The 16,372-nt window shown below is 37.7% G+C and overlaps 1 protein-coding gene across 1 annotated transcript in view; it reads left to right on the top strand.

Annotated features, from left to right (window-relative positions):
* Positions 1–929: 929 nt before the first annotated feature.
* Positions 930–16,372, top strand: part of SMCHD1 (structural maintenance of chromosomes flexible hinge domain containing 1) — a 114,887-nt gene continuing 99,444 nt past the window's right edge. The window contains exons 1-5 of the mRNA XM_032467403.1: positions 930–1,465; positions 9,539–9,614; positions 10,262–10,423; positions 15,243–15,325; positions 15,977–16,107. Coding sequence (XP_032323294.1) covers positions 1,289–1,465; positions 9,539–9,614; positions 10,262–10,423; positions 15,243–15,325; positions 15,977–16,107 — 629 coding nt within the window. The 5' untranslated portion in view covers positions 930–1,288. The remainder of the gene's footprint in view (positions 1,466–9,538; positions 9,615–10,261; positions 10,424–15,242; positions 15,326–15,976; positions 16,108–16,372) is intronic.

Here is a 16,372-nt window from a genome sequence, read left to right as displayed (position 1 = left end):
TTGGGCTTAGTGAATTTACGTGTCATGTCATTCTCAAGGACAAAATATTCACCAAGTATTTTTAAGAATTGGAGAGTCAGTGGCCAAAGACGGTCCTCCAACAATGACAGTAGTATTTGCTGTTGAGTTAGGGCACTACGCGCCCAAGGCCAGGATATTTAATGAAGCGCAATAAAGGCTTTTACCGAAAGCGTACTCTGTGTTAAGCCTTTTGCGAACATCATTTAACTTATTGCTAACAACTCCGGCGTAGGTGCTTTCACAGTTCTCAGCAACGTGCGGACTGCGACGGAGGAAGGCGAGCGGCACGGGCAGAACCGGCCGGCGGACCCTCGGAGGCCGCGGTGACGTCACGAGCCTCGGTGAGGACCTTCTCGGGGACCAGCTTTGTCTGGGGGCTCACACCGCGGCCCACAAACAACCCCGGAGAAATGAGGCGGAAAAAAAGAGGCGCACGGCCTCTGGCGTCGGTTTTTTTTCCTCGTGGGGACCCACGTGCTCGCGGCGGGGGAAGATCCAGAACGCGAGGCCCGAGGGCCTGACGCTTGCCACCGCCGCGTTCACGCGACTCGGCCGCTGAGGGGCGTGGCCGCGGCAGCAGGAGGTCGAAGCCGGGGAGGCTCGGTCGGGGTCATGGCGAGCCGGGGAGGTTCCAGGACCTCTCGGCCTGAAGAAAACTGTTCCCCCGAAAGCTTCCCCTGCCGCTCCCGAGGCTGGCTCTCCCGCCTCTTCTACCAGCTTGCCTCCTGAGAGCGCCCGCGCCCGCGAGGGACCGCACTTCCCTCCAACTTCACCAGGGCGAAAGGGGCGGCCCCAGGCGGCGGGCGCCGAAGCCCCACCCCGGCCCGCGCGGCCTGCCGGATTCGCCCCGCCCCCTCTGCGTCGCGGGCCGCCCCTCTTCCTCCTGCGCCACAGTCCCAGGCGGCGGCCCTGCTCGTTGGTCGCGCAGCGAGCTCGCGTGGGCGGCGGCGGGCGCGGGTCCCGACCCTGTGAGGAGCGCGCCGCGCGCCCCCTCCTCCTCGGGAGCGGCGGGCCGCGGAAGTGACGTGATCCCCGAGCAGGAGCTCGTTTGAATCGGTTCCCGGGTGATCCTCGCGCCTGCCGCTGCTCGGCCGCCGCCGCCGCCGCCGCCGCCGCTGCTGCTGAGGGAGGAGCTGAGCGCACCGGGGTAGAGGCCTCACGCCGCCTCGGGGGCTGGAGCTGAAGGCGCCGCGCAGAGCCCGCACCTCGGCCTTCAGCGCGGCGGCCGCAGACGCCGGCGCTGCTGTTTTCTCTCCTTTCCCCCAATATGGCAGCGGCAGGCGGCGGCGGGCCCTCGGTGGGCACCGGAGAGGGCGGCGGAGGAGACGGCTACAGGACGGTGTACTTGTTTGACCGGCGCGAGAAGGAGTCGGAGCTCGGGGACCGGGCGCTGCAGGTCGGGGAGCGCTCGGACTACGCGGCGTTCCGCTCCTCCGTGTGTCAGGTACGCTCAAGGGCGGAGGAGGGATGCGCGGGGAGAGTTTGGGCTGGGAGGGTGACGAGAAGCCCCAGTTGCTCACTGGGGGCAATAAACCTGTCACTGGCCCTGGTCCTGCGGCCTTGGCGTCTCTCTCCCGGGTGCCTGCCATGCCCAAGGCCCGGCGGGGAAGCCTGGGGCGAGTCCCCGCGCAGGCCTCGGGGTGCGGAGCCGGCGGGCCTGTGGGCCTCCCTCTGCCCCGGCCCTGTCCCGGGGGTCGCGCCGCCCGGGCTTTGGTGCCTCAGGTTTAACGCGCGGGCGGCGACCTTCGCACTCCGAGGCCGTGTAGCGCGCCTGCCAGGAGGGAAAGCCACTTGTGTCTCTTTCTGTGGAACTTTTTTTTTTTTTTTAAAGGAGAGAACAGAGTTCTCCCCGATGGCTCTGTTAGGAGTGTTGTGATAGTTAGAAGTTGTGAAATTCCTGGAGTCGACGTTCGTCAGGTTCGTTAAATGACGCGTAATTTCCCGGGTCGTTCTGTCAGGAAGGTTCGCAGGCCCTCCCTGGCGGGGTTCTTACGTAGTGGAAACGCTTGACCCAGAGCCTCGCAGGTGGATTTGCACCCCTGGCCCCTTGGGGGTTCCTGAACCACTCGTGGCTGCGGAACACCAAAGGACGTCTATACTCACTGTATTAGTTAGCTTTAAAAATTAATGACTGTAGGAAGAGTCCTACTTAAAACTATGAAGTCTTGTATAAATCGGAGGTGGTGCTCTGCCTGAGCTTTTAAGAAGGAATTTTGACTGTCATGAGAAGCACAAACCACTTGGGGCTCTTTCTAGGCGGTAGAGAACAATTAGCTTCCAAGGAAAAAGGACTTGGTGTGCAACGGTGTTTTAACTTGAGTAGGCTAATGTTTTAATACTATTAACTCTGTACATTAGTTGCTGAAATGATTGAAATCGAGACCCACAGGATAAAAAGGACTTAAGAGCAAGGACTTTGATTTGTTTTGAATCCCTAGTGTCTAGTGTCTAGAAGTGTGCCTTGCACGTACTAAATGCCCAAGTTAGAAAGAAGACAAAATTTTATAAACTCTGAAGTTCATTCTGTGCCTGGATATAGTACATTCCCGTGTGCTTGAATGAATGCTCATCTTTTTTGATGTTTTGTATTAAATCCAACTCAGGAAAAGGAATCTTTTATGTTTATTATTTTTATAGTTGATTATATAAAATACTTACATTTATTATGTATTAACTATTTAAAATCATGAGATATAAAAATGATTCTAAAATAGCACATTAAAGAAAATACGGAACCAGAGGGGGTAAAAGTAAACCTTTTACTCACTGTAAAACTTTAACTACTGTTAGTATTTGAGGTCAATTTTTGGTATCCTTATCCCCCCGCTTTTTTATAACTGTAATACATGTCTATATTCCTTTTTTTTTAACTTAATATTGTCAGTATTTTTCTATTTTAACGCTAGTCTTCATAATACAAGTGGGTTGTTTTGTACTACTGTTTACATAACCAGCTCTCTCCTTTTTGTTGATATTTACATTACTTACAATTTTAAGAAATGCCGTGATAAATATCTTTGAAAGTATAATCTTTTATGACTTTGTTTTTCTTTGGTTTAGAATCTTAGACGTGAAATTCCTGTATCAGAGATCAAGAATATATTTAAAGCTCTTGATGCATTTAAAAAAAATTGAAGTATAGTTGATTTTCACTGTTGTTCTTCATACATATTTTTAAGTTGTTTTTTCACAAAGGTTGTACCAATTTACCCTCCCTCTAGAAATAATCCTCCTGTGTCAGAAGTGCCAGTTGACTCTGTAACATATATAGGGGAAGTGTATTGACCTCTTACTACGGAAGTGGAAACTCACTTTTGGAGATGATGACTCACTTAAGTTAAACAGGTAGTACAAAAATTACAGTTCAAACCCAGAACCCATATTCTTTTTGTTATACCACTCTGCCTCAAATGAAGTTTTTTATTATAGGAAACAGATATATTTATTCCATTACTTAAATATTTTAACTTGAAAACCAAGAAAAATATTTTCTTTGTCTAATTCTTTTTGTCCTTCTTCCCACTTCTTCCTGCTAGAACAGAGAACGTTAAATTTGATTAGAAGTGAGAGGGAAAACCTAGTTTAAAAAAAAAAGGTAACTTTTTTTTTTTTGGAGAATTTAAAGCATCATTAGATTATGACATCTAATCCCATAACTTTGTCCCTATTGCATACATGAAGAACTGAGATAAATTACTGAATTAAGCCTGAGTTTGTACAATACATAAGCAGTGAAACTGGGACTGGAATTTAGGTCTTTTTGATTCTAAAGCTTGTATTTTTTAAAAAACATGCCCACACCATTTACTAAAGCCTTCATTTTCCTTGTTAGGGCAAGAGGCAGATAGTGCACTAACTAAAGCTTCTTAAAGCTTAAAACAAGCCAATTAGTGTTTGCAGTGTTAGAAACTATTATGGATCCTAAACTGTTCCTTGAGGAAAGCTCACTGTGGAAGAAGGGAGCAGTCAAGAGGAAGGCAGAGGAAAGCATAGATTTGGCAGAAGCCCTTAGACCTGTGGTAAGCAGCTATTGACTCACCTGAGCCCTTGTGGTCTTGCAGAATCAAAGATTAGAAAATGACTTATTTTGGCTAGTTCTTAAATATACCCAGGCACTGAGTCTCATGCGTGCAAACCTCCCTCTCCACCCCGAATTTTGAGGGAATGCCTACTTTTTCCTTTTTTTGGTTCCACTGTTTGTTGTTATCCTGCCACGGCACTTGTTATACCATCGTACTTTTTTTTTTTTTTTTAAATACACTCTGCTCCTTGAGGGTAGGCGCCTTACTTAATAGTTGATTTATAGCTGTTTAGTTAAATGAATCAATCTCTTCCTTCAAAAAAAATTTGTCCATAAGTTACGTTGTGTTAAAAATTCTAAAAAATGAAAAGAAAAGAAGCAAAAGAAGATAGGTGTAGGAAAGAATAGAATAGTAACCTGAGGAGAGCTAGCTAATAAACGGGAGTTCATTTGATAATATCTTACACCAGTACTGAGCCAAGAAATCAGCTCTGAGTTTCTTAAGAGGTCAAAACAAAGAAGGAAAGATAATTGACATAAAATCCACAATGTCTATAAAATAAAAACATTTCTACTGTTAAACCTTTAATTTGAGAAAAAAATTCTCCCTAGATTCCTCACAAATCCTGATAAAATGGTCAACATTCTTACAGATAGAAAAGGTTCTTCCTATCTTGTCCTTTAATATAAGGTAGGGTATGTGCTATTTAGAGTATTGCACCTGGCTTCAACCAGTTACAACCCAAATTTTTATAGAGGTTTCTCACTCAAGTGCAATATGAGTGTTCCTCATTTTGGGTGATTCAGGGACAGAGCCATTGGATATAAACCAAAGCACAAATCATTAAAGGCTAGTTTTTGCAGAGTTTCAGAGAGATGTGTTCAAGTATATAATTTCTGACTGACCTAATCCATTAATGAAGTTTAGAGTATTTGAGAATTTTATGGACTGCAAGTTAGTTAGTTAACCCTTTACAAATATTTCTTAAAATTGGCTTTTGGGAGAAGTTGGGCAGCAGATGTTTGAAGCTGACCTAAAGACATGGAGGGCCGGTACTTTACATTATTCATTAAAGGCTGATTAGTATACTTTAACATTGACCTGGAAGAAGGTGGGATTGAAGTGCTCATATAAAAATGAAGTCCAGGCAAGACTCTTGGCCCAATGGAATGTCATCCTGTGTTCATATAGAGAAAGACAGAGAAAGTGTATCTGTATTCAAGGCCAGGTTAGTATAAATACATGAAAGACTTTTGTTTACATCTGGTAACATAGATTTTAGGCCAAAAATATGGAGAGAGATGAATTGTGAATAAAAGCATCATGAATAATATAAAAATATTTAATTTATGTTTGTCAAATACCAGAGCTATAAAATATTTAGAAAAATATGAATCTGAGAAATAATTTTTATAAAGAATTATAGATAAAGCAAAGAAAAAAGATAGCTTATGTATCTTAATTAAGTTGTAGAATTATGGAGCGATTGTATGAAATACTTAGGTGTAAATACTTTTCAGATGTACAGAGATCTTAAAAATTCAATTTGGCCCATGTTTTTCAGTAACTATAGCAACTGTTTTGTTCTATAGGATGTAATAAGCTCATATCTACCAGTTGGGACACTAGAGATAAAGTGGTAAAGAACTGAAAAATAAAGACGATTATACAAAAGCCAAATAAAGTTCTATAAAGACAATTTTTATTTCTGTAAACAAGTAGAATCTTTTCCCTATCAGTTTATATCTGTAGCTTCATTTCTCTTGGGTGGAATTGCATAGGATGTAAATATTTTAAATTTTATAGAGTATACCAAATTACTTTTCAGTATGGTTATACTGATTCTTATGCCTATCAGCAGTGTGTAAGGTCCACTTTCCTTATATATGGAGGCCTATACCTTGTATTATCAGAACTAAAAAATTTTGCCAGCCTCTTAGGAATGATAATCAGATTGTTTTAATTTCTCTAGTAACTAGTGAGGATGAGCATCTTTTCTTTTGTTCCAGTTTTTTCCCTTTATGGCTTTAACTTTTTGTATATTTTCAGAAATCTTTTTCTCTATCTTCTCAAAATTATTTCCCTATTTTTCCTCTACAATTTTAGGTTAGTATGTAACTGCTTTAATTCTCTTGGAATTTATTTTTGTGTATGTTGATGGGGATTTTATTTTACCCATTTCTGTGCAATTAGCTAGTTGTGTCAGTAATATTCATTGAATAGTTTACTCTTTCCCCACCTGTTTGTAATGTCACTCACCTATTTGCCAAGCTCCCCCTATGTATATATATGGGTCTTTTTCAGGGTCCTCTGTTCTTTTCCACTGGTCAGTTATAGTATAGTTTAAGTTCGAAATTTTTCTTATTAAAAGCTTCAAAGATATACAAAGAGATAAGAGTATACTCAGCGTCCATATTCAACAGTTTCCAAGTATTTACCACATTAGCATCATTTTTGCCTTTTGTAGCATATTCTGGGCCTTAGTTCATCTCACTCCTGTATACTTCTACAAGCATTTCTATTAGCACACTATCAGAAAGTAGCATTTTTTAATAATATTGTCTAAGAGTTTGGTCTATATTCAGACTTCTCTGTCTCAGACATGTCTTTTTATAGTTGGTTTGCTTATATGAGGTATTGAACTTTTTTTTTCCAGTGGAGGAACTGGGGATTGAACCCAGCACATCATGCATGCTAAGCATGTGCTCTACCACTGAGCTATTTCCCTCCCTGAACTTGGTTTTTTATATTTCTTAATTCTTTTAAAATTTAGAGCGTTTGAGCAAAACACCTTCCCTTAGTCTTTTTTGTTTTCCCCAACACTGACTTGTTGAAATCAAGTAGGTTTGCCTCTAATACTCTGGGTTTATCTGTGCTCCTTTATGGAGTAATTTAGCTTATTCTAACTCCATATATCCTGTAAGCTAGAAGTTATTTTTCAGAACCAAGATTTAGGTTCAGCTTCTTTGAGGTGAGGAGACAAAAAATACTTCACAGGTGTTGCTGGTAGTAACTATTACATCACATCATGAGCATATAATATATGGCTATTTTACCCACTCTTAGCAATTCAAAGACCGAATTAGTGGAATTCAGGAGGTTTCAGCTGGATTCCTCCATAATAAAGTTTTGATTTAATGGTTCATTCATTGATGGTGATATTCTGATTGCCATTCCTTCTGTATTTATTACCAAGAATTCTTTAAAGAACAACTTTGCCTCATCAACCAGAGATATTTTGTTAGCCTGAAATCCAGTTGGTACATGAAAGCAGGATAAATGCTTTATTCTTTCTCTTTAATTTGTTAATGTTCAGAGTAAGGAGTTGGTGCCTCAATTTCAATAGTGACCAGTAAAGGTTTTTACTATCAGTATTGAAGACTTAAGTATCATTAGTCTAGTTTTTTTGTTTTAGTTATTTTCCATGTAAAGTTGGTCTAGATCATTGCCTAAAACAGAAGTCAGCCTTTTTCTTAACCATACATTGTCCCACTGTCTCATTTTGGAAAGAGCATGTACCTTTTAATTGTAAAGATATGTGAAATTTTAATGAAAGTGTTAATTCATTTTCCTAATTCCATCTTTTGGTTAGTTGTGAAAATTCAGTTTTTCATTTTTTTTTCTCTTTTTAAACATCTTTTAAAATTTAATTTTTTTATTGAAGGGTAGTTGATTTACACTGTTGTGTTTGTGGAGTACAGCAAAGTGATTCAGTTATACATACATATTTTTCATATTCTTTTCCATTATGGCTTATTACAGGATATTGAATAGAGTTCCCTGTACTATACAGTGGGATCTTGTTTATATATTTTACATATAGTAGTTTGTGTCTGCTAATCCCAAACTTGTAATTTATCCCTCCCTCACCCCCTTTCCCCTTTGGTAACCATAAGTTTGTTTTCTATGTCTGTGAATCTGTTTCTGTTTTTGTAAATAAGTTCATTTGTGTCCTATTTTAGATTTCACATATAAGTGATATATGGTATTTGTCTTTATCTTTCTGACTCACTTCCTTTAGTATGATAATCTCTAGGTTCATCCATGTTGCTGCAAATGGCATTATTTCATTCTTTATGGCTGAGTAGTATTCCATTGTATATATACACACCATGTTTTCTTTATCCAATCATCATTTAGGTTAGGACATTTAGGTTGCTTCCATGTCTTAGCTGTTGTAAATACTGCTGCACTGAGGTGCATGTATCTTTTCAAATTACAGTTCTCACATGTTTTTGGGGTCATTGGTTTTTATTTCTCCTTTTGATTGTTCATGTCTTTTCAGTCTTTCTCTTTGTTGATTTTCATCTTGATTTATAAAGGCTTTTTTCTCCTCAGGATGCTAATACTTTGTTTCCTGTTGCAATTTCCTCCCCTGTAATTTATAATTTGCCTTAATTTTTTAAAGTTATACTTTTGGGGGTGTATAGCTCAAGAGTGCATGCTTAGCATGGATGAGGTCGTGGGTTCAATCCCTAGTACCTCCTCCAAATAAAATAAATAAACCCAATTACCTCCCCCTCATGAAAAAAAAAAAAGAGGAAAAAAAGTATAACTTTTGGAAGGGGTTATAATAGATATAAAGATGCTTTAATACAGATATCCTGCATAGCATGGTTAGCCTTACCTCAGTGTTATAAAATATTAACCTCTATTCTAGTACTTCTGTTTTTACATATTTAAATACTTAATATATATGAATATAAGTGTTATGTTAATGCTTTGCTCCAAATAAGTTTACTTATATATTGACATGAAATAACATGTCTTTTGTCTGAGAGGTCCCCGCATGTTAAAGCCTTTCAAAATGTCCACTTAATTACTTGTGTTCCTAGGTAACATAAAATAGCAGAAAAATCAATCTTGTTAAACAAACAGGTAATTTATAAATAGATTTATCCAAAGACAAAATTTTAAAATGTTAAGACAATATTTCACAGAAAGTAAATGTAGTATTAACTGTTAAAAGATTGTAATAGTCTTCTTAGTATTTTCTTTCTTTCTTTCTTTCTTTCTTTCTTTCTTTCTTTCTTTCTTTCTTTCTTTCTTTCTTTCTTTCTTTCTTTCTTTCTTTCTATTGAATTATAGTCAGTGTACAATGTTGTGTCACTTTCTGGTGTGCAACATAATAGTTCAGTCATGCATACACATATATTTGTTTTCATATTCTTTTTCATTGTAGGTTACTGCAAGATATTGAATATAGTTCCCTGTGATGTACAGTATAAACTTGTTTATCTATTTTATATATAGTAGTTAGTATCTGCAAATCTCCCACTCCCAATTTATCCCTTCCCACCCCCTTCCCCACGAGGAACCATAAGTTTTTCTGTTTGTGAGTCTGTTTCTGTTTTGCATGTATGTTCATTTGTCTTTTTTTTAGATTCCACATATAAGTGGTATCATATGGTAGTATTTTCATATTTTTATAAACTTGAATAGTGCTTTTATTTCCTTTGTGTAATAATTGATTTTATTCCTATTATTTTGGATAGACACTTGGCATTTCACCTGAAGAGAAATTCGTTATTACAACAACAAGTAGGAAGGAAATTACCTGTGATAATTTTGGTAAGCAATGTTAAGTTTATGCTTTTATATTTAATATGGTCTAGTAAATCATAGAGTGATAATTATTTTATTATGTAGATGCATCAAAAAACAATTGATGCTTTTGTTTACTTTGTTGGGGGGGAACTGGCTATATGTGTGAAGTTTGTACAAAGGTCATATTTTTCAAGCAAGATTATGGAAAAAGATGATGTCAAGGCTATAGAAGATGACATCTTGCTCAATACCTAGCACAGGCCTTCTGTGTGGGCTCTTAAGAAGCTAATTCTCCTCACCAACTTTGATTCTTCCCTTTTTTTTTTTAACCTAATTATGTTCTAAGACTTGCCAGTTTCTCATGCCTGATTCCTTTTTGAATTTGATCATTCTTCTCTATTGATACCACTCTAGTATAGTTCCTCATCTGATTTTCCGTGACAGTTTAACTTATTGAGAATTGAGTGTTTCAGATGAATAGGAGTATTTGGACCTATTCCACTGATATTCTTAACAAAACACAACTGAATTTATAGATCGACCCATTGTTTAGGGATTTGCCTGTACAGTTTTAAAAGATATTTCATAGATACAATTTACATATTTAAAATTATAAATTGATTGTGTTTCTGATGCTAGCTTAGCACTTGAGATATTACATCTTATTACAGATGAAACTGTTAAAGATGGAGTCACTCTATACCTGCTGCAGTCAGTCAATCAGTTACTACAAACAGCTACAAAAGAACGAATTGACTTCCTACCTCACTATGACACATTGGTTAAAAGTGGCATGTATGAATATTATGCAAGTGAAGGACAAAATCCTTTACGTAAGTATTCCATTTACACTAATTTTGATAACCTGTATTTTCCTTTGTCCCCTGATTACACGTCCTATTCCTTCACTCATTCTACTTTATTAGCAGACTATGACCAGTCATTGTGAGCTTCCTTATTTCCTCTCTTCATCACAATTTATTTCTTTTTCTGCCTAAGTCATCTTACTTCAAAATAAAGATACTTCTTTACAACTAACCTGGAATGAGAATTCATTCCTTTTCAACTCATAAGAGATCTTGCACTTACACATCTTTCCTTTTCCTGTACACTTCCCTCTCCTGATTTATTCTTGTCCTTCTATGGACCTCTCCCAATTGAGAAAATATGTTTTACCTTGTAAATTTGTATAGCTGAAATGCACAAGTTAGTGGTTTGTGTTCTTTTCCCCTTCCTTTAATTTCCTTCCACCTTTAATTCTTGCCAGTTTTTATCCTACCTTTGAATTGTTTGCTAGTTATCTTTACAAATCAGTTGATTTAGAGAATCTTTTCTGTCTGGACCCTGCCAAAGTGTTTAATGCTATTTAAATGTTCATTATAAAGTTTGCTATTAAAAATATTTTTTTCATTGTAAATGCATTATAATTTGTAGAAAATTAGAAAACACAGATAAGCAAAAAGCATGTAAAAAACATCCCTATGTCTACCATCCAGATGTAACCACCACTAACACTTTTGGTGTTTATCCTTTCAGACCGTTTTATATTGTTTGATTTTAAAAAAATTTTTTTAATGGTTTTATATGATGCGTACTTTTTAACCTACTTTATTATTTAAAATTAAATGAACATCCTTAATATATATCAATATGTATTTAGTGTTTACACAGTATTTAGATAACATAATTTATTTGAACGGTGTACTGTTATTAGACATTTAGGTTATTGCAGGTTTTTTAATTGTTACAAATGACTGAATATTCTTGTGACTAACTCTTTTTGTACATCCTTACCTTGACTGCTGCTGGTACTAGTACTGCTGTCAGCTGCAGTGCCAGGCACTGTGCCAAAGTGCTTTATGAGCATCTTATCATTTAATCCTTAATCCTGTGTGTTAGCTAATGTTAGGTAATGACCCTATTTTGCAGAAGAAACTGAGGCTGAGAGATTTTAGGTAACTTGCCAAAGGCCACCCTTCTAGTAAGTGTTGGAGCTGGGATTAGAAGCCTAGCAAAGTGACTTCAGAGCTTGAACTTGTAACCAGTATATTTATCAGCTCTAACGGTCTTTTCATACAAAAAAGAGCTCTTTATTTCTTCCATCTTAAAAACATTATAATAATCTACTGATTACTGTCCAGTTTTTTGCTCCTGTTTGCAGCAAACCTCCTCAAAAGAGTTGACTGTATTCACCATCAGCAGTGCGTCTCCTCTCGTCCTCTCCTACTCACTCCCCTGTACTTAAACTCTTCTAAGGTCACCAGTGACTAAATCCAGTGATCAGTTTTCAGTTCTCATCTTATTTGAAGCATTATTTGACACAGTTTATCACTTCTTCCTCCTCGATATAATTTGCTTGGCCTTTGAGAGAGCACAGGCTTTTTATTTTCTTTCTGCCTCGTTGACTGCCTTCTGTCGTCTCCTTTCTCCCTACCCTCTTTTTTTTTTTTTTTTTTTTTGAGATATTGACATAGGTTCCCACCCTCTTAATGTTGAGGTGCCCCAGGCCTTGATATTGGGTCCCTTATTGTCTTGTAATTCCTCACTTGGTGATCACATCCAACATCATGGCTCTGAATACCATCTTTATGGCAGTGACTCCCAAATGGAGGTGGTAAGAAATGGTCATTTTTTGTTACATACTGAAAAATAATGCCAGACTCATCATCTGAATTCTGGTTTTGTCTACCAGCTGCCCATGTGGCATCTCTACTACAATATCTAAAATTTGAATATATTACACATAGTCGTCCCATTCAGATTAATGTTGGTTCGGGGGAAGGATACATATAGCTCAAGAGGTAGAGCGCATGCTTAACACGCAAGAGGTCCTACCCAGGATGGGTTCAATCCCTAGTACCTCCTCCAAGCAGAAATCAATGAATAGACCGAATTACCTCCCCCTCATAAAAACAAACAACACAGCAGATCAGTGTTGGGCCTTTCTGATTGTTTAAGCCATAAAGTCCAATTGATTCTTCTTTATCTCATACACTTAATTGAATCTTTCAGAAAATCCTGTTGTCACCATCTTCAGTGTTTATCTGAAAATAACTATTTTTCTTTACTTCTGTTGGTAACACTAAGACTGAGGCACCATCATATTACTATACAGTGGCCTTTTAACTTGTTTCTCTCTTTTCATGCCTGTCCACCTAAGATTTGAGAAGTCAGATTGTGTTTCCCTAAGGATAAAAAGCTAAAGTCTTTACAGTTACATACATGGCCTTAGAAGCTCTGCTTTATACCTCTCTGACTTTGTTTTCCACAACTCCTGTTGCTTGTTCACTCTACTTCAGTGCCAGCTTTATTCTCAGTTCAGGGTCCTCTGCCTGGAATGCTCTTTCCCCAGATAGCCCCTGTCTCCTTCCTTCACCTCATTCAAGTCTTGTTTATCTGTTACCCTCTCAACAAAACTTATCTTGATCACCCCATTTAAAATTGCAATTGTGTTTCCTCTATGCCAAGTAAACCCATTGTAAGTTGGAAATGTTGTAAGTCAAAAATGTTATTTTGACTTAAGTATTTTCAACTTAGGATACACCTTTACCTACGTCATTACTTACATTGTAGCTTGGCCTAGCCTGCCTTAAATGTGCTCAAACCACTTACATTAGCCTGCTGTTGGGCAAAATCATCTAGCACAAAGCCTGTTTTATAATAAAGTGTTGGCTATCTCATGTAATTTATTAAATACTGTACTGAAGTGAAAGACAGAAAGGTCTGGGAAGAGTACTTGTGAGTGTATTGGTTATTTACCCTCGTCGTGGTGTGGTTGACTGGGAGCTGCAGCTTGTTGCTGCTGCCCAGCTCCATGAGAGAGTATTTTACCACATATCACTAACCTGAGAAAAGATAAATTCAAAGTGTGGTTTCTACTGAATGTAAATAGCTTTTGCACCATTGTAAAGTCAAAAAATCATTAAGTTGAACCATCTTTAAGTCAGGGACCATTTGCATTTAATCTCTTTACTCTTTTCTCAGTAGCATATACCATCTTCTAACATGCTAACAAATTTACTTATTTATTGCAAATATATTTCATTTCCCATCTTCCTCCAATAGAATGTTAACTCTGTAAGAACAGGCTTTCATCTGTCGTGTTTAGTTCCTAGAGCAATGCCTGGCAAATAGTAGGTGTTCATATGTTTGCATATTGGATGAATCTAATTCGTTCTCTGGGTGTAAGTTTCTAAATGTATAATCATGGAGTCAGTAGATGTATTCATTTTTAAGACTTCTGAAATAGGTTGATTACTTTCCATTTTGGTTATACCAATTTTCATTCCTGTTGTCGTTACATGAATAGACAGAGAATCTCACTGTTTAAACTCTTGCTTTGATTTCTGTGACTTACATTAAATTCCTAGGTCTTTCCCTGCCTCTGTTTCCTTTGCTTTTGATGCTACTTCTTGTTACTTATGACCATGGTGGATAATTCTTCAAGTCATGCTGATTTTTTTATGCTTTTAGTGAACTGACTGAAGCCTAAACTGTTCTATGTCAGTGAAGCATTTCCCTCTGTCTTTATTCTTTCAATTAAGCATAGTGTCTGTTCTCCCTGTGAAGCATCTCTACTCACTGAGCTTGATATAGTGGTAAGGCATCGTATCTAAAACTGAACTTTTCTTTCATCCCTTCCAAATTTTCCCTTAATGGAAAATATGACTATTTATCCAGTCTTCTGGAGCAAAGATTTAAAATCACCTTGGAATTCTTTTTCTTTCTCCTTTTATATCTAATCAGATACTAAATTCTACTCATTTCTTCCTTTCAAATTTCCCTTAACTCTTTTTTCCCCTTCCATTTCCTGCAAACATCCCTACTTCTCCATTTTCTAGAGTTAAGACCCTTAGCCAGATCCTTACAGACATCTGATTTGTGGTAATTTCTTTCTAACTAGTTTATAAACTTAGCCATCCCCTAAGTGTTTAGAGTGTGAAAGTGTTTGCTAGAATGCTAATCTGTGGATTAATTACAGCTTAAGTTGTACTAAACTTCAGTCGAAGAGACATAAATTTGGTATGCTCTCCCTTTTCATTAAGGAAACAAAAGTAGTGCCCTTGAAGAAAGGAGAATGTTAGGAACAGTGCTGAGCCAGTGATAAACTGAAGGTCAGGTAGGTTGTGTAGTAGGAAATTAAGAGCAGTTTTGTGTTAAGCAGATACGGTCTGCCATTTCATAAGTTGGTGTTGTAAGATTTCTGTATTTAAATCAACTTTTAATAGTCACTTTTATAGTTGCTTTATATTTGCCCCCATATCTCTAAATGTGCTTACTTTTGACTTGTGCACGATGTAATTACATACTACAGACAACTGATTTTATGGTTATGACCTTCTGTTTGTCTTTTATGTCTATATGTCTGTCTTTAGATTGTAAACTCCTTGAAGGCAGAAATCATGGCTGGTTGACTCATGCCGTATAGTGCCACACAAGTACTGGTTGATGATTGCTTTTTTGTGCTGGTGGTGATTGGTAATGCTTTTGTTATGTTTTTATCACTAGGATCAGGATAGTACTTTAATTCTAGCTCTTTGGAAAGTAAAAGTGATAGCTTAAGGTATTTCAGAGTTTCTTCTACTTTGAACTTTTATGTAAAGTATTCAAGAGGGAAAAGTTAAGCAATAATGTTTTCTCATTATCTTCCAGCATTTGCTCTTGCAGAATTAATTGACAATTCATTGTCTGCTACTTCTCGTAACACTGGTGTTAGAAGAATACAGATCAAATTGGTAAGAAAATGATACTCTAAAAGCCATTCAGCTTTTCCTTTTATAGAAGTACTATAAATTCATTGGAGGAGAGTTACAAAATAAAGATAAACTAAAAATAGAAATAATTATCTGATGTCTCTTCATTCATTAGTTTTTTCATGTGCCGTTTTCTATGCATATGTGTATACATGTATGTGTGATCATAGTGTACATCTTATTTGTGATCTTCTGTTTTCCCTTCACATTACATTATAAATATTGCCATATCATGAATATTCTGCAGTATAGCATACCATTGCTGCAGTTTGGTGTATTGACTATAATATGAATTAAGTAATTAATCTACTGTTATTGAAATTTACATGTTTTTCCTGTATTTTTGCCATTGTAATCAGTGCTGACATGATGAATATCCTTTTAGATCTTTGTACACATCTCTAATTAGTTCCTCAAGCTTATTTCTGAGAAATGGAATTTCTGGGCTAAATGACATGAAGAATTCTGAGGCCTTTGATTCATACAGCAGAAGTGCCTTTCAGAAAGTTGTATTAATTTACACTTCCTCCAGTAATGTATAAGTGAGCCCAGTGAATCACTTTTTTATATTTAACTTTTTGTGTTTTTAATATTGATTTGACTTTTCCTGTCTTTTTGAATTTTGTTTCATAGCATTTTGATGAAACACAAGGAAAACCTGCCGTTGCAGTGATAGATAATGGAAGAGGAATGACCTCTAAACAGCTTAACAACTGGGCAGTGTATAGGTTGTCAAAATTTACAAGGCAAGGCGACTTTGAAAGGTTAGAAACCTTTTTTTATGGGCAGTTGGTTATTTTAATAAAGGTAAAAACTTTTATTTTTCTTTAGTTATACATGATACATTTTAAGTTTGGTTTACCAACTTACTTATTTAGATTTTTATAATAATAGAGTTTTAATGACCAATACTTAGAAATAGTCAAAACTGCATAAATCATATTGTGCCCTCCCATAGAATGATTCTTTTTGCATTCCCTGAGGTATGTAGAAGTTATGTTGATACATTAAGTACTTTGGAGCTTTTCC

The sequence above is a fragment of the Camelus ferus genome, chromosome 24 (assembly GCF_009834535.1).
Source record: "Camelus ferus isolate YT-003-E chromosome 24, BCGSAC_Cfer_1.0, whole genome shotgun sequence".
Lineage (NCBI taxonomy): Eukaryota > Metazoa > Chordata > Mammalia > Artiodactyla > Camelidae > Camelus > Camelus ferus.
Note: the sequence above shows the minus strand (reverse complement) of the source record. Positions and strands in the feature narration are given on the sequence as shown.